At 50.1% G+C, this 26,824-nt stretch overlaps 1 protein-coding gene across 2 annotated transcripts in view; it reads left to right on the top strand.

Annotated features, from left to right (window-relative positions):
• GLT1D1 (glycosyltransferase 1 domain containing 1) overlaps positions 1 to 23,867 on the top strand; it is a 90,252-nt gene extending 66,385 nt beyond the window's left edge. For both annotated transcript variants that reach the window (XM_041728522.1, XM_041728521.1), the window contains exons 9-12: positions 1,740 to 1,783; positions 3,062 to 3,182; positions 15,020 to 15,118; positions 23,272 to 23,867. In XM_041728522.1, the coding sequence (XP_041584456.1) occupies positions 1,740 to 1,783; positions 3,062 to 3,182; positions 15,020 to 15,118; positions 23,272 to 23,433 (426 nt within the window). In that variant the 3' untranslated portion in view covers positions 23,434 to 23,867. The remainder of the gene's footprint in view (positions 1 to 1,739; positions 1,784 to 3,061; positions 3,183 to 15,019; positions 15,119 to 23,271) is intronic.
• Positions 23,868 to 26,824: the final 2,957 nt, after the last annotated feature.

The raw sequence follows: 26,824 nt of genomic DNA on the forward strand, positions 1-26,824 counted from the left end.
ATCACACACAAACCCGTTCAGTGTTTCCAGGTCACATAAGCATCTGGGTTTTCCGAGAGCAAGCAAATCACTTATTGATGGCAACTAAATGGTGTTCACTGCATCTTGACCATAAGCTGGATTCTACCCACTAATAGTCATTTCTCACTGAGCTCTCCTGCATGCAAAGACGTCTGTCTTTTGTGCTATTCCTGTAACATCACTATTACAATACATTAAACTCTAAAAACATTTTTTCTGGGAATACTTTCAGTGTTCCTTATGCATTCACCCACATTCGATATGTTAACTTGTTGGGATACATTTCACTTATGCCAGTGGTTTGAAGGATTTGGGGCCCAGCACACGCACACACAGACACAGAGACGCAGAAACACACACACACAAAACTTAAAGTTTCTGGAAGGCGCAACATTTTTTCACCTGGCATGATAAAGTATAAGGATATTGTCATTCATTAGACTGACTTGTTCTGTAATTCCTAATACCTACTGGCAAAGTGTGAATGAGAATAGAAATTGATTCTGCGTTCACCGCTTGCTCTTCCCGAGGGCAGGATGCGTTAGGAGAGTGTGTTTATGTCCTCTTCTGTCTGTATCTTTGAGGAAGTACTCAGAATTTGGTGTCACACTGGCATACACTTAAGAATATTTGTTATTTTGGAAGTGTGTTCACTGTTGACAACGCCCACAGAGGGACAGCCAAGGGCAAAGCCGCTGTCTGCTGGTTGAGTTTGTACTTGGTGAGTCCAATGTGGTGAATCTACACTGCGGCTGCATCCTGGGTGGGCCTGTGGGAACCTGTGACAGTGGGCAGGTATCCCCTCATGTCCTCCTGGTGCCTCAGAGAGCAAGCCCACCTGAGAAGAGGTTGTACCAGCAAATGGTATTCCAGTTGGGTCCCCCAGGGCCGGGAATGTGTGTGTCCCTGTGTGAATCCAGCAATGGCCGACAGGCTTGCGGGGTCTTGCTCTTCACTGCTCAGTCCCGGGTGCTGAGAAGTGTGGCTGAGTCATAGTCCCTGACAACCACTTATCTACTTTCTTTCTCTTTGGATCCGCACATCCTGGGTATTCCATGTAAATGGAGTCACCTAGTACGTGGCCTTTTGTCAATAGCCTCATTCATTGAACATTACGTTTTTTAGGGTCATCCATGGCGTGGACTTCACTCCGTCTTGTGACTGAGTTATATTCCCTTGTGTGGATGGACCAGTTTGTTTATCCACAGATCAACTTGATGGATGTACTCTTGGCTTTAAAACTGTGTTTCTGGGAATGCTCCCTGTCAGAAATAAAATTTTAGTTCTATCAGGTCCTTTGTCTTAGATCTGCTAAGGATTCCAATGCACTCTGCCTCGAAGGTTTTATGACAAAGTCCACCTTCCCTCGGAGTGTCGTGTGGCCAGCAGATTGCCCCATGGCTGGGGATCACTTCTGCCTCAAGACCTTGAGTGAGATGGGGGGCTGGCCCTCCCGTCCCCAGGGCTGCACCAGGCTCTTGTGTGATGGCCCAAGAACAGACAGGAGGACGTATGTATTTCTCAGAGCTCCCTCCCCAGTGCTCCTCTCTCCCTCAGGATTCTTATGTAGTAGCGCCATCAGGTCATTAGTTCGTATTCCATGTGATTTTTTTCCTTTCTGAGTTGTGGAGTCTAGCTCTGTTGCCGTGATATGCAGTTCTCTTGAGACTTAGGCTCATCCCGGGCTTTTGCTAAAATCTGCCTTTGTCTCTTTTCAGGTCGACCCAGTGTTTACAAGGGAAGTAAAAGCCAAAGTAAAGAGGTACGTGGAGGGAGCGAGCCAGCATTTTGCAGGAGAGGAAAACCCAGTGGCCAATCCCACTCGAATGTTTGTGCAGCACTCACCGTGCCCAGGCTCTGTTCCTGGTATTCCCGAATGCTACCTCCTGTGAGCTCCCCATGATCCTAGGAGATTCAGGTGTTGTACTTACCCCCACTTGACAGGAAGGATACTGTGCTGGTAGTGTAAGCAATCCCTGCAGGAGTGGCGATGCCCAGCCTTGCTCACTCAGGGAAATGCTGATGCAAGCCACTTTGAAATTATAATTCCCACTGATCACATTGGCAAAAACCGAAAAGACCTAAAATATCAAGTGCTTGGTAGAACCAAGGGAAACCATGGTGCCTTTGCCTGCCAGTAGCAGAGGCTCCAGAACACAGGCTTGAACATGTGGTGGCTAATTGCTCACAAAAGAAACAACCATATGTGGTTGGCCTGGAACCAAGTATGACTTTGGGGAGAAGGGTCCTCAGCCTCAGTCCAGCCATCCTCTGCCTGTGGCTTCCGTCCTGAGGGTGACAGGTGGCCACAGAGCTCCGCCAGCACATCCTGAGTTTTCAATGGGGAGATGGGAAAGAGCAGGAGCTAAAAGGGTCACCTCCCATTTGGGCCAGCCCCCTTTCAGGTGATATCCTCATGATCGATCCCCCAGAATGACTCCTCCGTGTCACTGGTCATGCCCATCAGCAAAGGGCACTGAGAAGTCCTGATTTCATCCCCATAGATAAGCAGGCATCTTTCTATTATTGCTTATAGATCCTGAGTGCTCGCAGGTAAAACTATAAGCAGTTATATGAGTGATGGAAAAGGGTGTTGGATGGACATGAATCAGTGTTGCTGGGTGAGAAAAATAAAACAAAACCTCCGTGATATGTCAGTTTTGGGCAGTAGGCACCTGGGTGCTTGTTGCAATCTCTATTTTAACATTTCTGTTTCTGTTTATTGTATTTCAATTATTGTCCCTATTACTATTTAAAAAAAATCATTTGAAAAAAAGTTGCATTATTAGAAAAAGTGGCCAGAAACTTATATTTGGCTTCTGATACCTGGGAGGCATGACTCACGGTGCTGGCGGCTCATCAGGGTGGGGAAGGGGAGAGACCCCTCATCCCCACACTGCTTTTTCCATGTCAAACCCACTGTGCTATCTGTGATGCCGACTTTTCCTGGAGAATTTCTCTGGAGCTGTTGCCTGTCCTCCCCGGAACCCCCTCCCCATAAGATTCCCAGTGGCAGAAACTGTCCCTGCCCCTGTTTCAGGACCCCTGGGGTGAGGCTGCTCCGGGAGATGCCTCAGGAAGACCTCCACGCTGCGCTCAAGAACTGCTTCGCCGTGCTCAATAGCTCTGTCTCCGAGGGCATGTCTGCGGCAATTCTGGAGGTAATTACACAGCCTGGGTCCTGGAGGTGGGATCAGGGAGCACATCCCTCCTGCTCTCATCTATGAAGGGGGTGTCCTTGTTAATCCACTCGTGCACCCCTCAGCACTGTGGAAAGCAAAACAGCCTCTCCTTCGGACCTCGAAAATCATTTTTAAGTTCTATCTGAGACTTCAGAAAATATCCTTATATTTCTCTTTGCCAATTGTCCTTGGCAGCTATAAAATAAAATAAAACTAGGTCAGAGAGGTGACCTCTCATCTTTGATGGGAGGGCACCATGGTTATAAGAGGTTGCCCAGGAGATGGGGTTAAAGTGTGTTTTGGCAAGAAGTCTCTTTCTTGATCTTTTTTTTCTCCTTCTTTTCAGTATGCTCCATAATCCCAGAACTCAGTATGAGAATGGGTGGGACTTCTGCATGTGGCAGGATGGGGGTGACAGCATGGGGCGGGGGTGACAGGTACACGGGGAGGTGTGGGCAGGGCTGTGAGGGGAGAGCTGATACCCTCATCTAGCATTTGACCCCAGAGCATCACTTCCTCCACACAAGGCAGCACAGTACTGCCATCCAGTGCCGAGTCACTTGTTCTGCGGGGACAGGCAGGCATAAGGCGCCTCTGCCCTGGAAGTCCTGGCTGGCCGTGGCATGGCATCCAAGGAAGGGCTCAACCCAGCCCCAGAACCCCTGTGCATCGTTGGTCATGTGAGCCGTCAGTGTGGCCGGGCAGTTCAGCAGGACACCTGCTGCTTTGCACAGCTGCTTGAGGTGTCAGCATGTGTCTAACATAAGACACATGCTTTTTGTCGTTTTGTTGTTCCTTCATCACGGGCTGGACTCCTTTTCAAGAATGAGCTCGGCACAGAATGGCCTCTCTTTGTCCCAGACTGTCCAGACCAGCCCTCACTCCTGCAGTTCCTTCGTAACATTCAGTCACAAGCCACAGCCTACATGTCATCATGTGCTGTTGCTTCCAGCTTCGAACATATGCCCTGCACTTGGTAGATGTGCGTAAGAACTAGCTCACCATAAAACCTTCTCTAGAGAAGGGCACATTGACCATCGGGCCTCCAGGACTCTGAGACAGGGTTCACGTCTTCTTTCTCAATGCGTGAGAAATGCCCACCTAGAGCCATGCCATCATTTTATCATATTTGCGGTGCCCACTTCTTGCTTTGGACGCTAGTTGGATTTACTGAACTTGTTTGCAGAAGGTACAATTCAGCTTCACAGAACATGGTAGATCATGAAAGCAGCCAAAAGAATAATCCTCCCTAAACTGAAGAACTGACTGATGTCCTGTGCCTCATATTCTCTTGTGCATCCTCCAGAAAAGCAAAATCCCAAACCCAAAGCGATACAGGGAGCAGGGGTAGAAGCCGCATGACCAAACCTCGACGCCAGCGCTGGGGGCTTTCAGAGCGCACAGCACGACCATGACCCGTTGTCCCCAGGCAGAGCCAGGACCTCCACGGGACCGGAACGGCGGCGGCCACCCCTTCAGGCTGGCTTCGGTCCCGGGGGCCAGGGCTTTCGCGCCTCACGCGGGCGTTAGAAAGGCACGTTCTTACCCCACCAGTCCTTGATGGGTGCTCAAATGCCCTTTGTATGTAAATATACATTTTCTTGTTCAAGTTCCCAAGAAAAAGCGAAGTCGAATTCAGGCATGATTTCATCAGCGGCGCACAGCGCATCTCACAGCGGATGAACTACTGTCAAATCTCATTTCCTTCAAAGGAAAGGCAGCTGTTCCCAAATGTGACCGCCTTAGATGTTGATGCTGTGCTCCTTTGGAAAACTCCAAAATAACCTTTGGGTTGAGGGTTTTGAATAAAGCTGATTTTAGAGGAGTGGTCTGGGTGCATTTCATTAGAATCCATTCAGATAGCCAAAGTGGTTAATCACAGAATGAGTACGCATCGCTTTGGAAGGAAGAGATCTTTCGACCTCCCAGAATCAGCTTTGTTTTCTCTTGGAAGTATATAAAAATCTCATTTGCTAACACACATCTCTTACTGATAAACTCCGAAAACCAAGCTTGAGCCGGATGTGTGGGCAGTAGAGTGAATATTCCGGCAGCGAATCCACGGTCTCCAGCTTGGGCTTGTTATGGAGGTGAACGCCCTGTAAAATTATTATTTTTTTCTCTTTCTCTGTCTTTTCCTTTTCGCCCTGTAGAATTAAATTGAAGTAACACAGAGAAGTATTTTCTCACCTCAGTCCCCGTCCTTAGGCTCTTCCACCCCACCCTGGAACACACACATACATGCACAAATACACACACATGCACGCTACCCTCCAGGTCAAAGCGTTGCTGCCCACGGGGAGGGAAGGCCATATTCTAAGGCCAAGAGTAACAAGGTAATTGTCAGGCTCTTAGCTTCCAGGCCCAGTCCCTAGTGACTGAAGAGTCACTGAAGGGCTCTCCCCAAGGACAGTTGTGACTATGCGCCGTGTTGACTGTGGCTAGTGTGACAGTGAGTGTGTGTGGCTGGGCTGTGCCTATCCCACCCTAAAAAAGCGAACGGCCCTCCGAGTGGTCACAGTGGAAAGGGTGTTACTGGCATTTAGTTGAGGGTGGCGGGGAGGGACCTGCAGGGAGATGAAGTACTTCTCAAGGCACAAGATTGTCTCTTGCATCCGAGAGTGGTTTCCCAAATACAATGGGCCTCCGTGCTGAGAACCATTCTAACCTGCGGGATGTAAGATCCAGGGCAGCCAGTGTGTGTGTGTGTCAGCGGGATCTCGGACCCACCTTGTGCCCACCCGACAGGCCATGGTCACCGCCCTGAACACGCGCTAGTCAAGGCTGTGAAAACACAAGCAAACCTCTGCATGAGAACATCCAGGCCACGGAGGCTTTCGACCTAGGGTGTGCATCAGCAGCCCCTCCGTAAATACAGGTGACAGCCAGTGCCCACGCTTCGAGGCCTGCTCTCCCCAGCTTCGGTGGAGGGGCCCTAGCAGCTGCGCTCTACAGGCTGGTCTGCACGTGGAGGGGTGGCAGCGTCTTGGGACCTTTCTGGCAGCTCTGCAGAAAGGGGGGCACTAGCTACAAGGGTCTTTTACAAGTGGAATCTGATTTTCAGCCACCAACAACAGGTAGGAGAGCTCACGCACGGAGAGATGGGGCACCTCTGAGTCCCTGAAACCCGGGACCAAGTCTGCGCCGCTATCCTCCCCACGTGTCTTGCACTAGCCTCGTCTGTGTTCCAGAAAGTGCTCACAGGGTGCACGCGCCCATCTCCAACACCGTCTGGCACAAGACGCGCTGCTGGTCCAGGTTCTGTCGGGACCCACTTCACACCCTGTCCTGCCCTGGACTTCGCCTTTCTTAAGGGCAGCTTGTTTATAAGGAGGTGACTTCACATCCTGAGAAAGCAACTTAAGAATCAACCATCAGATTCCTGAATGCCATGTCCTGACCATATGAAAACAGCCTTCCCACCGGCTTCTTCCCTCTAAAGACGTTTCCTTTCCTAACGACAGTGTATTTCTGAAGAGGGGCCTTCACGGTTACCTGTTTGTGAATACACAACCATTGGGTCCCCTTACGTACCTTCTGCTCCACCCCACCGTAGGCCAGCACAACCCAGAAGGTATCGCAGCTCTCCCGGCCGACCGGAGCACATCTTCCCCGGTGTCTGGCTGAAATAGTAATAGTAATGGAAATAGTAATCAGATATATATTCCTGGGCATCCTTTCATTTGACCAAGGTGTGCTGGGTGTGCATAGTGCCCTGTCTTGGGCAATGCTCTGGGGACACAGCAGGGAGCAGGACATATAAAAGTGGTTTGTGGGGAAGGTATGCCCTTGTTTGGGGCAGAAAGAAGGAATTAGAAACTGGAAGTGAGGAAATCTGTCAGTGAACGTAGGGCTTTAGAAAGTAACAAATTCTTGGCAAGAAATGAGCGAGGGGGTGAAGGGGACAGGGTGGAAGGCGGCCAGCTGTCAGGGAGGGAGTGGTGGTCAATGGTGAGTGTTCGGGGCTGAGCTGTGAGCATCAGGGTCCTAACCATCCCGCCCCCCCAGGACCTCTCCTAAAGCTGCCGTCAGTCTCTACAGAGGCAGTCGTGTTAGGGTGGACCCCAAGCCACTGTGCTGGGTGTCCCAGTGAGAAGAGGGGATTTGGACAGATAAGCATGCACAGATACAGGGGGAAGATGGCATCTCCCAGCCAGGGAGGGATCCCTGGACCAGATCGTTTCCCACACCCTCGGAAGCAGTGAACCCTGAACCTCGCTCTCAGACTTCTGGCCTCTGGAACTGTGACGGCGCATTTCGTGCTTTAAGCCACCCTGTGTGTGGTCTCTGTTTCCCTAGCACACTACTGCAACAGGAGGAGAGCACTTGAGCTCAGCCCTGAATGATGAGAAAAGCCACCCCCAACAGGATCTGTGGGAAGAGAATCTGCTGAAGGGAACAACAGGAGTACTAGTGGAGCGACCAGAACCCCACACGGGCCCAGTTCATGGCTATTGTTGCTCTGCCTGACGACAAGCTACCTTCCTTGCAGGGTGGGTGTGGTGACCTTTATAGAAAACATGCGGCAACCAGCCATGCGGCAGCCACCCTACAGGAGATATGGTCTGCTCACCACATTGAGAATATGCAGTTGCGTGACCTCACCTGTTCCTGATGAAGGCCATCTCCAATAAGTGCTATTTCCACACAGCCAAGACAAGGTATCGCAGAAAGATAAAAGCACAAAATTTATCATGGGACTGAAAACAAAGAAGTTTTTGAGATAAAGAAAAACTCATTAATTAGTGTTCTATGACATCACCATCCTTACACATAGCATTTTATTTGATTTAGTACTGTAGCAATAAAAAGTTAGCAATGAAATATTCACTTACTCGGCAAGGAAATTTATTGAAAGACAATCTTTGGGCATGTGTTTTATAAATCGTTATTTGAGGCTTTTGTTCTTGATTATAGGACACAACACTCTGAGTAAATTCAGAGGTCTTTTTTTAAATTTTTTAAAATTTATTTATGATAGTCACAGAGAGAGCGAGGGAGAGGCAGAGACACAGGCAGAGGGAGAAGCAGGCTCCATGCACCGGGAGCCCGACGTGGGATTCGATCCCAGGTCTCCAGGATCGCGCCCTGGGCCAAAGGCAGGCGCCAAACCGCTGCGCCACCCAGGGATCCCTCAGAGGTCTTTTTAAAATGCTTCTTGAATACAACAGTTTTATTGAGATGTAATTCACGTGGGAAGTCTTCATGCATTCATTTGTTCAAAGCGTGAAACTCATTCAAAGTGTACAATTCAGGAGCTTTTAGCATGTTCCCAAGTTGTGAGCCATCAGCATTGTCAATTTTAGGAAATTTTCATCACCCCAGAAAGAAATCCTGGACACATCTGCAGTCACTTGTTTCTTCCCAGTGTGCCCTGGCCATGCCAAGCCCAGCCTGAGGCAAACACCTCAGATTTACCTCCTCCAACACTGCATATAAAGGGAATCCGACAACATGTGGGCTTTTATGACTTGCTTCTGTCACCAACATAATGTTTTCATGTTGCAGGACGTGTCAGGGCCTCCTTTGTATTGGTAAACGTGCCATTGCACGTATACACTGCACTTCTACATCTTCTCACTGGTTCATGGACATTTGGGCTGTGTCCATTGCTTGGCCATGATGGATAATGCTGCTGTGAACATTTGCACACAAGTGTTTGCTTGACCATATAGTTCCATTTCTCTTCGGTCTACACCCAGGAGTGGAGTTGCTGGATCCCATGAGAACTCTGTTGAACCCTTTGAGGAAGAGCCACACTGTTTTCCAAGGTGACCTCACCATCTCATATCCCACATCAGGGCATGTGGAGCCTCCAGTTTCTCCATACACTCATCAACTTGTTACCATCTATTTGGTGATAGCCACCCTATGGTGTGTGATGTCATAATGTGCTGTGGATTTGACTTATAATTCTCTAAAGACGAATGATGTTGAGCATCTTTTCAGATGTTTATTGTTCTATTTGTATCTTCCTTGAAGAAACATCTTCTCAAATCTCTTGCTTGTGTTTAAATTGGGCTACGTTTCTCATTATTGGGTTGTAAGTGTTCTTTATATATTATAGATACAAGTCCCTTACCAGATAGATGCTTTACAAATATTTTCTCCCACTCCGTGGGTTGTCTTTTCACTTTCTTAATGATTTTCATTGAAGTTCAAAAGTTTAAAATTCTTATTAAGTCCAGAGTATCTGTTTTTTTTGTTGTTGTTGTTTGTTTGTTTGTTTTTTGGTGTTGCTGTTGTTTTTGCTTTGGGTGTCATATCTGAGAAAGCTTGCCTAACTGAAGCACTCAAAGATTTACTCTTGTGTTTTCTTCTAGGAGTTTTTTTGGTTTGACTCTTACCTTGGGCTGATGATTCATTTTGAGTTCATTTTTGTGTATAGTCTAAGAAAAGGGTCCAAATTTATTTCTGTGCTTCTGTATGCTATCATTTTTATCCCAAACTTTAATAGAATTTTAATTTTTGTTCTTTCCAGCTCCCTAGTTTCTAAGGGCACCTGTTTTTTTATTTGGGATCATGGGGGTGTGGAATGCAGTCTTGAGCTCTGGGACATGTAGTTAAAACTACATTATGAATCTTAATGATTCAGGGAGAGAGAGACCATCAACAATCTCAGGTTTACCTGCAATGATAACTATGCCCAGAAATGAGCCTAAATTCTTCAGTACTGTTAGGTAATCCTCCTCACCACCCTTAATGAAGGAGATTTTATTATAGTCTCTATTTGACATCAGGGGAAACAGGCAAACAGCTGAGAGATTATGACATATACTCGAGATCATACAACTAGTGGAGTTGACCCTTACCCAGTGTGGAGATTAGGGGCACCAACTCCTGTGCAGTCAAAAATCTGCATTTAACTTTTGACTCCCCCAAAATGTAAGTACTAATAACCTAGTGTTGACCAGAAGCCTTACTAATAACGTGTAATGGTCACTGAACACATCCTTTGTATGTTGTATGTAGTATATACTGTATTTTTACCCTAAAGTAATTTAGAAAAAAGGAAAATGTCAAGAAAATCATGAGGAGGGGAAAATTTACAGTCCTATAGCATATTTGTCAAAAAAAAAAAATGCATGTGTAAGTGGACTTGCACAGTTCAAAGCCCTGTTGTTCAAGGGTCAGCTGTGTAAAAGAACCAGGATTCAGACCCAGGCACAATAGCTTCAGGCTTGCACTTTAAGAAAATGATTCTTATTTCTTGATTTTTTTTTTTTAAAGTTTAAGACCCATAGAAGAACTGAAAGAATGGTATACTGAGTAGCTGTATACACTTCACCTATACTCACCTCCTTGTTCCATCTCCCCCACCACCACCCCACACACACACGTGGTCATAGGATACCTAAAATTTAAATCCTATTACCCAGGGTCTTCCTTACCCTCCTCTGTCCCATATTTATATTCCCTTATCCCACAGCCATACCCTGGTTCCCAAAAAATGTGGTCAAAGAACATACTTTTATGTGATTTCAGTCTTTCTATATTTATTGGGTCTTATTTATTTGGATTCATCATATGATATGTCCTGAAGAAGGAACCATGTATACTTGGGAAGAACATGTCTCCTATAGCCATTGGCAGGGGGTGTCCTGTAAACACCAGGTCAGTTGGTTGGTGCTGTCAGGCCTTCTGTCTCCTGAATGGTGTCTGTCCATTTGTTCTACCAGTTATTGAGAGTGGGGTATTGAGATGTCTACTTATCATCATTAAATTGCCTATTTCTCCTTTCAATTCTGTCAGTTTTTGCTTCTGGTATTGTGGAGTTCTGTCCTAGGTGTGTGCACACTTATGATTTTTTTTTAATTTTTATTTATTTATGATAGTCACAGAGAGACAAAGAGAGAGGCAGAGACACAGGCAGAGGGAGAGAAGCAGGCTCCATGCAGCGGGAGCCTGATGTGGGATTCGATCCCGGGTCTCCAGGATCGCGCCCTGGGCCAAAGGCAAGCGCCAAACCACTGCGCCACCCAGGGATCCCCCACACTTATGACTTTTATGTTTGTTTTCCTGATGTATTTATCCTTTTATTATTATGGGATGCCCCTCTTATCTCCAGTAACAGTTCTTGTCCTAAAGGCCATTTTGTCTGATGTAAAAGTATAGCCAGGGCAGCTCTGTGGTTACAGGTTACAGGTACATTTTTTCTTCCTTTTACGTTCAAATTCTTGTGTCTTTGAATCCAAAGTGTATCCCTTGTAGGGAGTGAATACAGTTGAGTCTTGCTTTTTTTTTTTTTTTTTTACCAAGTCTGAATATTTCTGCCTTTTGAGAGTGGTGTTTAGTCCATTCACGTATAATGTAGTGACTGAAATGATTGGTTTCCGTGATTTTTTTATGTGCTTCTGAATTCTGTTTACTACTATTTTCTTTAGGATTTTTATGGAGAGCTTTAAACATGAGATTGGCCTGTGCCTTCCTTTCCTGTGCCATCTGTCGCATGCTTGCGTTTATTGTTGAACTTGTTTCATAACAATTATTTGGAATGTTTCTTTCCTTTTTTGTGATCTGGAGCAGTTCCTGCAGCACTAGGATGATACAGTCTGATGATTTTGTAGAATTCTCTTGTGACATCGTTGAGATGATCCTTTTGTTGTACATGGTTTCCTCGATAACTTCTGTTTCTCCTATAGGATTTGATCTGTTTAAGCATTTGTTTCTACCAGGGTTAATTTTTTTTAAAAGAAGTATTTTTCCTGGTAACTACCCACTTCAGCTAGGTTTTCAAATTTATTTGCAAAGATTTCTATGAATATCCTCCCATGACTTTAAAATTCTTCTGTGTTTCAGTGATCTGTTTCCCCTTGCTCTGTTTTGTTTTGCCTTCCCCTTTCTTCTGATCAGGGTAGCTGGTGACTTCTTTATTTCATTGACTTTTTTTCAAAGACTCTGCATTTAGATATATCATTCCCTTTGTTTTTGCTTTCTGTTTCTTTAATTGCTGCGTTTATGATTGCTTTCCTTCTTCTTCCTTTGGTTGATTTGTTGTTTCCTCTTTATGGCCCTTTGAGTCAAGCAAGGTGCCCCCTACTAGGCAATACTACATCATTATCCCCCTTCAACCAATGGGTCCCATCGCCTAAGCCTCCTGCATCCTGCTGTTTGCCGATTGATAACAAATATTTGTCCAACAAGTGGACAGTGAATGGACAGTGCTCAGTGGTGTGCAGCCTTTCATGTAGGAAGGGTCCTCAATGGGCACTGGTTGAATGGATATACAAGGGAGTCTATATAGGAGAGGTGATGATAAGATCTTCTTTGTCTGAGACAGAAATTTAAACTCTGTTATCCCTCAGGATCAGCCAATCCTGTGATGATCTGGTCATTGTTTTTATAAATCCACATTTGTCTCTCTCTACATCTACATTTCTAGATAGCTCCACTCAATCTGTGTCTGCCACAGATTCTTCTCAAATATTCTGGTGCTTATCCCAAATCAGGGGTCAAATGTACCATTGGAGTATGAAAATGCTATGGGGGCCGCCTGGAGGAGGGACACGAAATGGGGCTCACCATGTGCCCTGACATGCCAATCACCCTCTTTCTGAGCTCTGCCCTGACCTGAGATGGTGGGTGAGATAGGACAATGCCAGAGGTCTCATCCATATGGGGGGTGTGGCAGTTAGCTGACAAATGTCTAGAAATGAAATCACAGTGTGTTGTGCTAGTTTAACGAGCCAGCGACCTGCACCGTGTAACAAGCAGAGAGACAAGCCATATGACTCACAGCATCACTCACCATAATTATGTTATGGCCTCGTAACTGATGTAGTGGATGTGCTAGTCAGCTTATGCCACAAACCACATAATGGTATTTGTGCAAAATGACATCGAATTTTTCATGTGCTGTGGAGAGGAGAGTTTAGTTCCTTATTCCCAAATGATGCAACCAAGACCCAGTGAGATATCCAGGACCCCCTCGGTGTACTTGCTGCTTCACTGGTTCTTGAGCTGAACAGTAGGATTATGGGAGGAACTTTCACAGTTGCCTGACTATGGGCAGAGAAAAGCAGGGTGGGGTAGGGTGGAGTGGGGTGGAACAGGAGCCAAGGCAGGGTTCCTCATCATTCCAAGTGAAAGTGCTGCACTCAGAGGCTGACAACCACTGTGTGAACCCGGAGCAAAGATAATAAGACCAAGATCTTAATTCCAGACCAAGGAAGGCCTCTTGATCCCTGGCCCTGTGCCATCTTCCAGGACTCCAGACTGTACCTGCAGTGTATCAGAACCCCAGGGAGCCCAACCAGGGGTCCATAAGCACTTGTGACTCTAGAGCTGGGATGTGACCATTTCGGGTTACTTTTCCCCTCTGCTACCAAGGTGCCTCGTTCCTGAGTGTGAATAACCACTAAAGATTCTGCTCTTGACCCTACAAAATGAAAATGGAAAATCTGACTTGGAGACTTTCCATGCCTTCCCAACACCAACAGGAGAGCCTGACAGAGAGAGACCCACCACTGCACTGGGGAAGCGGATGGGTGGCTGGGGAGGAGCAGGACAACGGGGCTCTGGTCCGTCATCAGGCCAGCTCTTCCACTCTCCCCGATGGTGGGAACAGAATAGCCTCAGAGACGTGCTGAAAGGGAAAGGTGTTGCTAGCTCCCGCATTCTCTAGGGCCTGGATCTTAAACTCAAAGTAGACTGGGACGATATAGATGATGAAGAACCAGGAAACCAGGGAGCCTACCAAGACAGCAGCCGATGGTTAAGATGGCCACGCTGGACGACATTGCCATAGATGCTCCTGGGGCATCAGCTCCACGCTATTTATTGAGCATCTGCTGTGTGTCACCCTGTGCTCTGGGTGCTCTGGTGTTGCTGGCGTACCTGCCATAGGAAGGCCTCAGTGTCACAGAGCTTCCCACTGTGGCTGCAGTGGGGGAGCTTTACATTTCTGAAAATCGAATGTCACCGTTTCATGACCAGATTTGTATTACATGAAAGTAGATGCCACAGACAGAATCAGAGTGCCCAAGACATACTTTAGTAGAGTAAAAGCGAGATTATTGATGAGCTGTTGATGTAAGCCAGTCCTGCCTGTGGACGCCAAGTTACAAAGGAATGTCCCTCTCACCTGCTGAAGGGCACCTGCCACATGAGAGATGAGTGGTCCCAGGCAGAAGCGGCCCCAGGAGGCTCCACATAGGAGGCCAAAATAGACCCTTCCAGGTCAGGTTGCCCAACACGTAGGAAGAGAACCAAAGAGATGCTGCCTCGCCGGGGATGTGAGGCCAACTCTCCCCGCTATGCTCTTGGGCATTTTTCGAGACCTCGATGCCAGTTTGGGCTGGGCTGCAGATGCCGCATGCTGATCCCAGACCTTTGGGAATGGAATCTTCTCAGTGAATAATCGGTATGATCAATCATGCTCCTTCTTACTCTTGTCTGTGTGCCAAAGAGACCTGCTCGGTCCTCCTGTGCCATTCACGAGGCTTGTGCTGGGAGAAAATGACTCATTGGGGGAGTAATGAGGATAATTAATGATGTGTACTCCAAACTGTCACTGCACAAGTGTCAAGCGAACACTTGGAGAGAGGGGGTTTCTTTGTGACATTGCGGTAATTATGTCAGACAAAGTCTTGCAGTATAGAGATTTCCAGAATTTGCAACAGCACGTAATTAAAATGCAGTATGTACTTTGAAAATGGAGTGTTTAGATTGGGATATCGCTTTGACGAGCTGTATTTTCCATAAAGTGCCAGAGGTCTGGCTGACATAGAAGTTATTTTCCCCCAAAATTGGCTCATCTCTCCAGGGAAGCTCTTAATCACGACTGCCCACCTGTGTTCTCTCTCTCATATCCTCAGGCGATGGATCTGGAAGTCCCAGTGCTGGCCAGGAACATCCCCGGGAACGCGGCCGTGGTGAAGCATGAGGTCACGGGGCTGTTGTTCTCAGACCCTCAGGTAAGGATGGGGTCCCCGTGATCAGCTTATCTGGAATGGTTTTCATCAGCATTTCGCTTGGAGACTCCGCGGTTCCCATGTTTTCAGCAGTGCCCAGTGGTCCCCCTCGCATGATGGGAGCCCCAAGTGTGATGCGTGTCCGCTGTGGCCACAAGGGTGGACACGTGATTCAGAAAAACCTAGAACAGAAACTCAAACACAAGACCTGCGCCTGTTTCTGATTCTGCCTCCAACGTGCGACATGGCCTTGAACAAGTCAGGTCACTCCCGAGCTGCTTGGATTTCTGATCCAAAGCGGGTGCTCCCCCAGATACAATCTTCTATTTCTAGCGACCTACTGGTTTTCAGAAGATTGCCACATATCTGATCACTGCAATGCCTCCAAACAACGTGCAGAATAAGCCGAGTACTCGTGCATATACACGCACCTACACGTGTATTTGAAAGTAATATATAGGGTGGTGCAGCTGAGAGTGGACGCAGCCTGGACACGTGTGTGCATAGGGCCTCGAGGAAGCATGTGAGGGTCCCGAGTGTGCCTGTGCATGTCTGCCTACAGTTGAACCCCCCAGGACTGCGTGCAGGGCGTGTGGCCTGGCCTGAGTCTCCAAGCTCTGTTTTCTCCTCCGGACAAGCGGAGCTCATTGGCCCTCTGCCTCCTGGAAGTGTGACAGAGGCTGAAGGAGGGATATGCCAGAGTGAGTGTGTTCATGCCACGCGGCCAGAGCTCTGGACCTGCTGTCACCACAGGAGAGGCACCGCTGCAGCCCGTGCCTTGCGTCAGGCAGCAGCGAAGAAGAATCTTAGCCCCAAGTCTTGTTCTTTAAGTCTTTGAAAATTAGGTTCTACCTACCAGCGTCTTTATTAAAGCACATATCATATTCAGGAATACAGGGATTTATACTTAAAAAATCATAGTCAAGTCAAATATTTGAAAATTCAGGTTTCGGATTTCCTGTGGCAGATGCTTAATCCAAGAGAGCTTTCGGTTTCCCTTGCTACAACCACGGCTCACCTGTTTTCACTGCTGCCTGGTGCGCTAACCCCCCCCCCCGGGGGGGCCGACCGCAGCAGCAAAGGGGGCCTAACCACTAATGCCTTCCCTCTCCGCAGCAGCACCTACCAGCCAAAGCAGTATCAGGACAGGGAGACTTTGTAGTAGTTACTTGTCTCTTCTCCAAACAAAGGTCTATTGCTTTGAACCACATTCTGGATCATCTCTGGAATCAACGCCAGCCAAGCCTTTAGGTCAGACAGTAGTGTCTCCACCCTGGTAAAGGGACTTTAGTTTCATCTCTCCAAACTCAACAGCTATTTATTTCATAGCTCAATTTCCGAGCTCTCTAAGCGGCCAGTGAGTGTCTGAACGTGAGGCCAGAAGCAGTTTGGCTTCCTTATCTCACAGAGCTTCCAGCAAGCGATCCCTCCTGACATTTGCAAATAAGCGTCCCACCGCCGACAGGGTCGCGTCAGCTCTGCTCGCAGACGCGGTGCTGCAGCACACGCAGAGCTAAGTCTAGGGTTTATCCCGATTCCAACATCTCAACGTTGGTTTCACAAAGGATGTTTAAAAAAAAAAAAAAGAAAAGAAAAGAACACTTTAGATTTCACACGGGGAGAAGGTTGTGTTTTCTAACACACTTTAAAAAGTGCGCTAGACGTGGCTGTCACACCCGGCTTTGTTTTGTCTGCTTGATGGTGTCGACGAGACTTAATCAAGCGCAGGGTGGGAGCTCGCCGCAGAAGCCTAAAATGCATTTTCAAGAAGCCAGCAAGTGTGGTTCTAGTCCTCTTCGTGGAGAGGGGCTCAGGCTGGTTGCCAGAGGGCGCAAGATCTATTTCAAATCTGTATTCAGATACGCATCGGGAGCAGCATTTCACCTGTTAAGAGGGATCTTGTGCACCGGCGCCAGCCTGCTGAGGTTGGTGTATGGTGTAAACTGGGGGTGCGGCCCAGGCTGAGCTACCTCGGAGGGAGCCCTCTGTGCCCTCTGTGCCGGACGGAGAGGCTGCGGCAGCCTGACGGGAGAGGTGAGGTCGCCAAGCGCTCTCGTGCTAGACCCCGGTCACCCAGCCTTCAAACAGCAAACGAATTTCACGAAGCCTTTGCCTGAAGGATGTCAGGGGTTGTCGAAGGGCATCGCTTAACTTCTTATTTTGTGAACTTTTGTATGAAACTAAACCAGGGCAGCCCAGGTGGCTCCGCGGTTTAGCGCCGCCTTCAGCCCAGGGCCTGATCCTGGGGTCCCGGGATCCAGTCCCACATCGGGCTCCCTGCACGGGGCCTGCTTCTCCCTCTGCCTGTGTCTCTGCCTCTCTCTCCCTCTCATGAATAAAGAAATAAAATCATAAATAAATAAATAAATAAATAAATCCAGCAGCGGGAGCAGACACGTGACCTGAGAGCGCAGCCGTACTCCGGCGTCCCCCCCCAGCCCTCGCCCCTGTGCCCTTCCTGGAGCCTTGTCTTCAGGATCTGCGAGAGCCTGTACATCCTGGGCCATGGCTCAGGTTTGGGGCCAAGCTGGCCGAGTGTGCGGGTGCTGCCTCCCAGAGCCCCCCGCGGCCCTTAGGTCTGGCCACAGAGAGTAAAAGATCAGTGGCGGCAGGTACCAGCTTAATACCTCGGTCAGTCCCGAAGGCAGGAGGCGAGAGGCGTATGATAAGTAAGTGTGGCCGCGGTGTTGGGAGGCAGGGAACAGAAGAGAAGCAGGTTTGAGGCCCACTGGCGCGTGCTGTCTTGTCTGGGGGCGCGGGGGAGCCAGGGGCCTGCACAGGGCCCACGGCCGGCTGCCCTGGGGACACAGCCCTTGCCGAGCGTGAGGAGAGGCTGGGATTCACCAATCTGTAAACGTCGGCAGTTCAGTCGGTTATTGGTTTAAATGCTCTGCGGCGTATCCAAACAGTCAGGGGAGGGAGGATTTGCCAGGCAGGCCACCAGATAGATGTCTGCTCGGGACGGGGGCTGTGCCTTCTCTGAAGGAGCAGGGCATGAGACTGTCACCCACAGGAGTGACATTCCCAGTGAGGTCGTGTCCAGTAGCATCTTCCTAGGCCCGGGACCACATCTTGTCCTCCAGACAGAAGAGAAGGCGAGGGGTCCTCGGGCAACGTCAGGAGTGGAGGGGGCCGGACTGTAGGTCTCCGCAGCCAGAAAGAGGAGTTTGGGCTTGGCACGACGGGACCAGCGTGGTGTGTTCTGTCCGTCTCGGAGACAAGGCAGGTGAATCCGCTCCCGCCACACACCAGGAGGGTCAGGCAGGGAACTTTGCTCAAGGCCCCGCTGTGTGCTGGGTTCTGCAGGTAAGAGCTGAGGGGAGAGGCTCAGGGCCTCTGGGGCCTACAGTGTCAGCAGGTGCTTCCAGGCTAGGGCAGCCCAGCCTCTCCACCGTCCTCAGCTCCACGGGCACCACTCCCAATGGGATGTTGGCCGCCTGCAGCTTTGTAGGGCTCGACTCCTGGGACTCGCACAAGGTCTGCCCGGCGAGGGTGAGGCCCGCCTCAAAGGAAGCAGGGAAGGGCTCTCACAGCAGGCAGACCCCCGTGTACTGAAGCTGGGGCGTGGGGACGTGCGGCACGCGGGCCCCGCAGGGAGTGGCAGAAATGAAGGAGACCTCACATGTAAGGTGTACAGGACACGGGAGTAGGCGGGCATGGCTCCGAAGGGCCCTCGCAGTCCCCACCTCTTGGTGTTAGGCTGTCATCTTTTTGCATCACCCAAACATTTTTTTAATAGAAAAATCAACAACATAGCAATTAAATTAAAAAGTATCCATTGTTGGCTATTTGGAAACAACCTCATATTTTTCCAGGACGCATTTTCCAGGACCCATCTGGACGGTCAACCAGGAGGCCCTTTGGTTTCCGCGTCCACTGCCACTGCTCTCAGCCGAAGCCATGGGTGGCGATTCCATCCTTGTCTTTGTTCTCATGGGCATAGGGCCAGTGCACTTCTTCTCCCCAGGGTACCCGCACACCAGAGGTAGAGTGTGCTTGTCAGAGCAGAGCAGTTGCTTGCGCAGGGAGGGCACATGACCCAGACGGCTTGGTTACGTGCCATCTAGGGGCTCCTGCTTTGCCGCGGCCATTCTCAGAGCTGGTGGTCCGTGAGAACCATGGCTTGGAGCCACTACTGGCACCTGCAGGCATGGCTGGTGGCTGAGGTCAGAGGCAGGGCGAGCCGTGCCCACAACTAACAGGGCAGCGTGTGGACGGACATTCGTGTGGCCAAGGAGGGCAGCCACCAGCCGAGGTGCAGCTGTCACCCTCTGGAGGGCTTGTGGCCCAGGTAGCCTCCCCCAGCCTCAGCAGGGCAATGCTGACCAGGAGCCTTTGCTGCAAAGCCCCCTGGGCGGCCTCCCAAAGCCCAGTTCCTCAGGTGACCTCTTTCAGTTAACCCCATGTCATCCCGTGTCCCCGTAGCACAGCCGAGATGACTTCCTGGCAGATTCACTTCCACATTTCTCGAGGGCTTTGCTCTTTCTCTCTGACCTTCTGAGACCCTGACCTGGCTGTGTCACTCTGCCCTCTGGAACCTTCTCGGGGCCAGCTCTCCTCCCACCGCATTCCCTCACATTCTGGTCTTTGCTTGCCAAGACTGGAGGAGGAGCACATGGGCCCAGAGCTGAACCGTCCAGTGTCGTCCGGTCCTGGCCGCTTACTGCCCCCTTGGCGGCCCTGGGCCCGGTTCCGTTCCTGAACCTCTCTCTGCTCCTGTTTCAGTCTGAGGAAGGAGTCATGGGGATAGCACACAGTCCCAGTCCCTTTCTTCAACTGCAAAATCCAAAATGCGCTTGAAAAACAATTTGATTTTTTGGGAGTTTGGTGCCAAAACTGACTTGGCAGCAAAGTCGTATCTGAGCTGATGCGAAGTTATCTGTGGCTGTTTGTCCTGCTTTGTGTGACTATTCATACGTTTTGATTTGGAAATTGTGGTGTGTTGCGTATGGGGCACTGCTTAGAGCCACCATGGGGCCTAGGGTAATGAGAGAGGGCGTGAGCCCCATCACGAGATCCCCCAGATCCTGGATTCTGAACGTGAGCTGCTCCCTGGCGGTAAGCATGTGACAGATGCTGGCTGTATGCTGATCTGTGGCCGGTCCAGCCCCGCTGGAGGCTCCAGGCCACACACCAGCTGCCCTCGGCAGAAAGCGTGTGGGGGCAGGCTCGTGCCTCTCCTGGGCTTTCTCCTTGACTCGGGAGCAAAACAGAAGTGGAAGGGCATGAACCGTCCCAGCATGCCGGTCACAGCCGAGGACTGTCCCGTCCCAAGCAGCCCAGAACGGGGGGCAGGACATGCACCCAGGCGTCTTGCGCTCTGCCCCGCGCTCCTGGGCCTCGTGGGTTCAGGGACCTGGTCTGTGGGCTGCCTAGCTGGGCGTGAGCCAGGTGCCCTCCTACAGGATAGCCTGAGCTTTAGGGCTGTTTCACTTAGCATCCCCAGCCTCGAAGCTGTTTTTATACAGTGGATTTTAGCTTCTGTTGGACAAGAGGGTCCATACAACTTCCAGAGGTGGTTGGAATGGAATGTTCCCCAAAACCGTCCCTGTTGAGAGCCACGTCCGGTGTGCTGCCTGCAGGGCCGTTTGCTTCTCCCTGAGATCCCCCTGCCCTGTGATGTTAGGGTGACAGTATTATGACAAAGATCCCAACAGGGGTCTGAACACCAGCTCTGTCAGAGGGACTCCACTTCTCATCCCCTGAACCTTGGCGGTGCCTCCACAAGAGAAGGCAGGTCCCCTGCCCCTGATTCAGAGGGAAGTTTCCCAGCAGCCACTGGAGGAAAGGTGAAGTGCTCATCGTATGATGACGAAAATAGAACCATGCTCTTTTGTATAATTTTTTGTTGTTTTGTTAACTTCAGAAACATATAACTGGAGCCAGGGCTTGCACACCTGTGGTCCTGGGGTTGGTCTGGGCCATGTTCTTAAAGTTTTGCATGGCTCATGTAGCACGAGGTGCTTTTCTGTAGATACCCCAGGCTTTAGGCCTCTCTTGAATGGAGGATGTGGCGTCAAGTCCAGGCCATGGTTACTGTGGTGCGGGGTGGGTGCTCGGGGTCCCAGTCCTGGCCTAGAACAGTGTCGAGATGGGCCTTCGAGCTCTCACAGGTGTGGGATACCCACACATGGGTCCTGTGTATGCCCTGAGCGATTTTCAAGAGCAGATCCCAATGCTGCAGGAAGCAGATCCCGACACTGATGAGCAGGCCGTCCTCAAGGAACCCCTGTTTGGCAATCAGTTGACTGGTTTTCTGGCAAGCTCCACAGATGGCAGTGCAGGAATCCACAGTGCTCTTGCTAACACGCTGATCAACTGGCACGTGTGCTTCTTTCCCAGGAGCAGTGCCGAAGCTCCTACTGCCTCATTGTCCAGGCCAGTCAGTGAGGCATCCTCACCGTGTCCTCGTGGGGTCTCTGTCCACGCACTGTCATCCTCAGGGGGCAGCCCAGGCCTCAGGGCATGAGTGGGAAAGGGAGATGCCAGGGAGCTCTGCTTGGGGCTCAGACACATCACCTCTGACTTAGTCTGTGGCTGGAGCACAGGCTCTGGAGCTGGGAGACAGACCCCCTCCAGCACATGGGAGGAGCCTGCACGGTGGTGCGCGTGTGCGGACAGAGAGCACATGGTCTGCCCAGCAAGTGCCTGGCCATCTGTCACCACGAGCATCTCAGGGTCCACAGGCGTGCACTTACGTGTTCCCTCTGCTCATGCAGGAGGGCTTGGCCCAGGGCCCCCGGGAGTGAGTCTGACAGCCCACGAGTCCGGGTTCCCTTTGCTTTTCCCGACGTTCTTCCTCACTCTGCCCGCAGCTCACACGGGGTTTGGTTGTGCTGCGGCCGGGGGCTTCTTCCTCGCCACCCACGGCTCTCTCGCTTTACCGAAGTCTGTGTTTCTGCTGGGTCTTCCGTGAGGACCGCAAACCGAGCACTTTCTCAGGTTCCATCCCTAGAAGCTTCATCACTCAGCGCTCGGTTGTAAAGTGGTCAGTGTTCTGTCCAAATCCTAAGAGGTGGCTGCCGCCGTGGTCTGCGGGCCAGATAACCCAAGATGTGACTAGTGTCAGAAAATAATAGACCAAAGGGATCCCTGGGTGGCGCAGCGGTTTGGCACCTGCTTTTGGCCCAGGGCGTGATCCTGGGGACCCGGGATCGAATCCCACGTCGGGCTCCCGGTGCATGGAGCCTGCTTCTCCCTCTGCCTGTGTCTCTGCCTCTCTCTCTCTCTCCCTCTCTGTGTGTGACTATCATAAATAAATAAATTTTTTTAAAAAAAGAAAAGAATAGACCGAAGTTGTGTCTTGAATAATTTTTATACGAGCGTTGTTCAATTATGAGGTAGGAATAAATGTGTTTCACTTTTATTATAAAAGAACACCAATTTACTAAAAAGTGTATACATAACACATAAAAATATAACTGCTGTATCATCAATATTGCTATTTATGTTGCTAGCTATAAAGAGCATTCAACATTTAGTTAACAATAATTTTGAAAGTACGTGGGCATTCTTTTTAAATGGCAAAGCGCCGTATGTTCCCATGAGGCCTGGCTGACTAATTGGAACTTGCATGGGCTTCGGGGGTTCCTGGTGATAATGATGGTGAAGTCTGCGTCAGGCTGTGCCAGGGCCCCATGTACCAACCCATTCATTCCTGCCAACACACCATGAGGCTGGTGCTTCCATCGTCCCTCAGTGACACACGAGAAAACAGAGGAAGAGAGAGGCTAAGGAATGTCCCCAAGGTCAATGGCGTGAAGGTAGGGCATGAGGTCACTTGCAGGCCTCCGGCTCATGCACTCTGCCCTTGACTTTGTGCAACGTGACACACATGGATGCCCCCCTCCTTTCTCTCAATAGTCTTGAACAATCGAAATCATTCTAATTCTTTCTGATTATGGAGCGGGGTGGGGGGGGTCCCATGTGGATGGTCATCCTGGCGCGTGTGTGCATGCATATGTGTGTGGGTTCATGTGCCTTGTCACTCAGCCCACGTCTGAATGACCTCTCATCCCCCCTGAAAGCCACGTCTCCAGAGCACAGGAAGTGGATGAAGGAGATGCTGGAAGCTAACATGGGCACAGGCTTTGGGTGCCTTTGCTAAAGCTTGTCACCAGTTTATTTACACCTGTTTCTCTTCTACCTCCTTGCAGGAGTTTGTTCAACTGGCAAAGAGACTGGTTAGTGATCCTGCATTAGAAAAAGAGATTGTGGCCAACGGAAAGGAATACGTGAGAATGTATCACTCATGGCAGGTGGAAAGAGACACTTACCAGAACCTCATCCGTACCCTCGAGGGGAGCACCGAGGAGTAAGGGTGCTGTCACATGCCTGCCCTCGGCCCCAGCCCAGTGCCCAGCCCTGAGGGAGTACCCAGAGACGGGGCTCTGGGCCAACAGGTCCAGCTCTGTATGAATCAAGCCAGTTTAAATGAATCACTGATAAGCAACATCATTTGTAAGGCAGGACCTCATCCAGAATCCATCTGGGCTTCCAGATAACATCCTGGATGTGTCTACCTGGTCAGTCCTGGTGGAGATGAGGATGCTCATGGGCACACGGGGCCGGGAGGGGGGCCCTGGAGAGAGTGGCCTTAGCTGCTGTAGGACTCTTGGACCAGCCACCCCCCTACAGACACTTCCCACCTGTCTTCTGATGACCTATGACTCAGTGTTCCACAAGCAGAAACTAAACTCAGACATGTCCACAGACAGGAGTCCACAGAATAAAACGTGTCGCTGTCAGTCCACAGAGACAGCCGCTGTGTGTTGGTGTTGTGCGCAGCATCGGCGAGAAATCGCTCCCCCGCCCCGCCTCCAGTTCCTGCCCCTGAAAGAGAGGTGCTGATGCTCCAGCACCTCACGAGGAGCGTTTTTCATGCACAGTCACTATTTTAATGCCAAAGTGCAGATGTGAAACACTGCTTTTCTATGCACACTGTAGACGGCCCCAGTTTCATACTTTGTTTAAATATCTTGTGTATCGTTTTCAACTTGTTGAAGTCCAGGTTTGAATGCTCCAGAAGTAAACCTCCAGAGAGAACGGAGATACTGTGGCTTTGCATGCGGAGGGACAATGCATGTAATGGGGCGCCGCCTCCCTCGGCTTCTCCCGGGCACCATCCTACCCCCTTCAGCTGTCCCAGAAAGCCGAATGCCACAGAAGCTGTTGGATGGGCAGCTTCACATGGGTGTTCAGGTCTGCAGAAGCAGACTGCGTGGGCTCTGCTGGCTGAGCCTGCCCACCTGTCACTGAGCCGTAGCTTTCTACTGTGTCCAGAGCTGCTCTTCTGCATGTTTCCAGTGATGACACAGCATCTTCTTTCTCCCATCCCCTATGTCCTTTTTCCTTGCATCTCCCCACACCCTGCCCTCGCTTACTCTTTCTGACCAGTGTCCTCTTGGAAAGCCAGGGGCTGATGCAGGAATGACAGTCAAAAGACCTCCCCACCCAAGGCCACCCTGACAAGAGAGGCCACTCCTTAAAGCAGTGGTTCCCAGCCTCAGCTTCTAAAAATCCTGGTTCCTGGGCTGCATTTCAGACCAGTAGCATCAGATCTCAGGGCTGGAGACACGCAGGCCTGCAGCTTCCCAGCGACCCAACATGCCGCCAAGATGGATGGCTACTGCCTTACATGGTCCATGTCAACAGGGACCAGAATTTCACAGTAAACGAACATCTGAGAAGAGGCTGGATGGTGATGTCGTATTGAAAAGTGAATCCAGAATGAAAAAGAGAGGTTACATTTGCCTTGTGTTTAACATGATTGATTATGCCCATAAAATTGAAACTCCAAGTGCAGGGCCAAGAGATATTTCCCACCAACCAGTAGCTGACAAGCACAGCCCAGGACTTGTCAATGCTCCCCAGAGCTTCTCCCTCCTCTGGGCTTCACTTTTGTCTGCAATGTCTGTCCCACAGTCCTTGGAGACTGTCCTGCCCTCACCGGCTACCTGGTTTCAGGCCACCAGGGACCTGCCTGTGGTTCACGTTGCTCTCTGACACCTGTCCATCACTTTCATGAGATCCCTCATCTCTCACAAGATGTGCAATTTTACTTCTCAGTTGATTTCCAGAGGTGGTGGTATTTAAACACTTTGACCATGAAATAGTAAGAGGGACCAACCCTACCCGGGTATAGGGAGCAAGAGGATGTCACGATTACACCTGGTTGCACCTGACCAGAAATTCAAGGTAACAGTGGCATAAGCAGGAGGGAAATGATTTTTTTTTTTTTCTCTTCCAAGTTCAGGGATGTGGCATTCCCAGGGGCAGGGACTCAGACCCTCCATCCTCTTGTTCCTCCATTCTCAGTATGTGGCCATCTCTACCTCGTGCAGCAGGTAGCTGCCCAAGCACTGCCATCATGCCTGATTTCCAAGCCACAAGAGGGTAAAAGGAAGGTGGGAACAGAGACTTCCTGTTTCCTTTCTTTCAGGACAATTCCTACCTCCAGTCACACACTGTGTCCCACACCCAGTTGCAAGGGACACTTGGGAATGCTGGCTTTACTCCCAGTAGCCATATGCCCCCTTAAAAATCAGGGATGAGGGGATCCCTGGGTGGCGCAGCGGTTTGGCGCCTGCCTTTGGCCCAGGGCGCGATCCTGGAGACCCGGGATCGAATCCCACATCGGGCTCCCGGTGCATGGAGCCTGCTTCTCCCTCTGCCTGTGTCTCTGCCTCTCTCTCTATCTCTCTGTGACTATCATAAATAAATAAAAATTAAAAAAAAATTTTAAAAAATAAAAATCAGGGATGAGTCTATTATCAGAAGAGACAAGCAGATTGCACATCAAGAGACAATGTGCAGGTGCCTTGGCCATCGATATAGGCTGGTAGTAGACTCTGCAACCCCAGACATCCTATTACTAACCACTGGGTACCTTTGAATGCCAAGAGAAGCATTTTCCACAAGGTTTTAATTTACTTTTTCAAGTCATCCAGACACAGCTCACCTGCCCTCCCCAGGATTTCGTTTGTATACAAGCCCTCCGCCAGGGCAGCATATCCGTTAGAACTTCACACCCCGCAGCCACGGAATGAACGGCTCTGAGTCAGAGAACACATGGGTTTTCACTTGAATCTCCCAAAATGTTCATTCCCTTTGGGTGACACACAACTGACCCTGGAAGACACAACAAAGCGATAAAGTGTATCGACGACGTGTATGTGATCTCGGCCACGAACGCGGTCCTGGTAGCCCCAGGTCCTTGTTCACGGTAGCAGGTCTTGGGAAATTGGAATCTTTTGGGAAGGGATCCATACTTCGAGTTCGGCCGAGAACAAAGAAGAATTTGTATTATAAAGAAGATACAGTGAAGTTCCTTCGGCCTAGCTCTTAGGCCCTACAGATCACGTGTGAAACAAACGCTGCGCAGTGCGAGCTCTGGTGGAAGCCCCCCGCGTGCACGCAGGCTGAGTGTGCACACACCTGCCCTGCACACAGAGTCTGGCTCACGGTGAGTCTGCGCAGTGCTGCGTGAGGTCCGGGGCAGCCAGCCCTGAATGCCTGGGGATCCTATGGTCAGGATTTTAGGTGGAGAGCTGAGTCCCTAAGCAGGACATGGGGAAGCCCTCCCTGTTTCCTGTTTTCATATCACCTGTGTTCCACACTCCCTCTCATCCAGCAAGCAGTTACCTGGACAGCAGACAGTGGCCGTGCACTGGTGCTCCAAGGCCGGGGACCCAGCTGTCAACAAACGGA

Source organism: Vulpes lagopus, chromosome 14, assembly GCF_018345385.1.
Source record: "Vulpes lagopus strain Blue_001 chromosome 14, ASM1834538v1, whole genome shotgun sequence".
Taxonomy (NCBI): Eukaryota; Metazoa; Chordata; class Mammalia; order Carnivora; family Canidae; genus Vulpes; species Vulpes lagopus.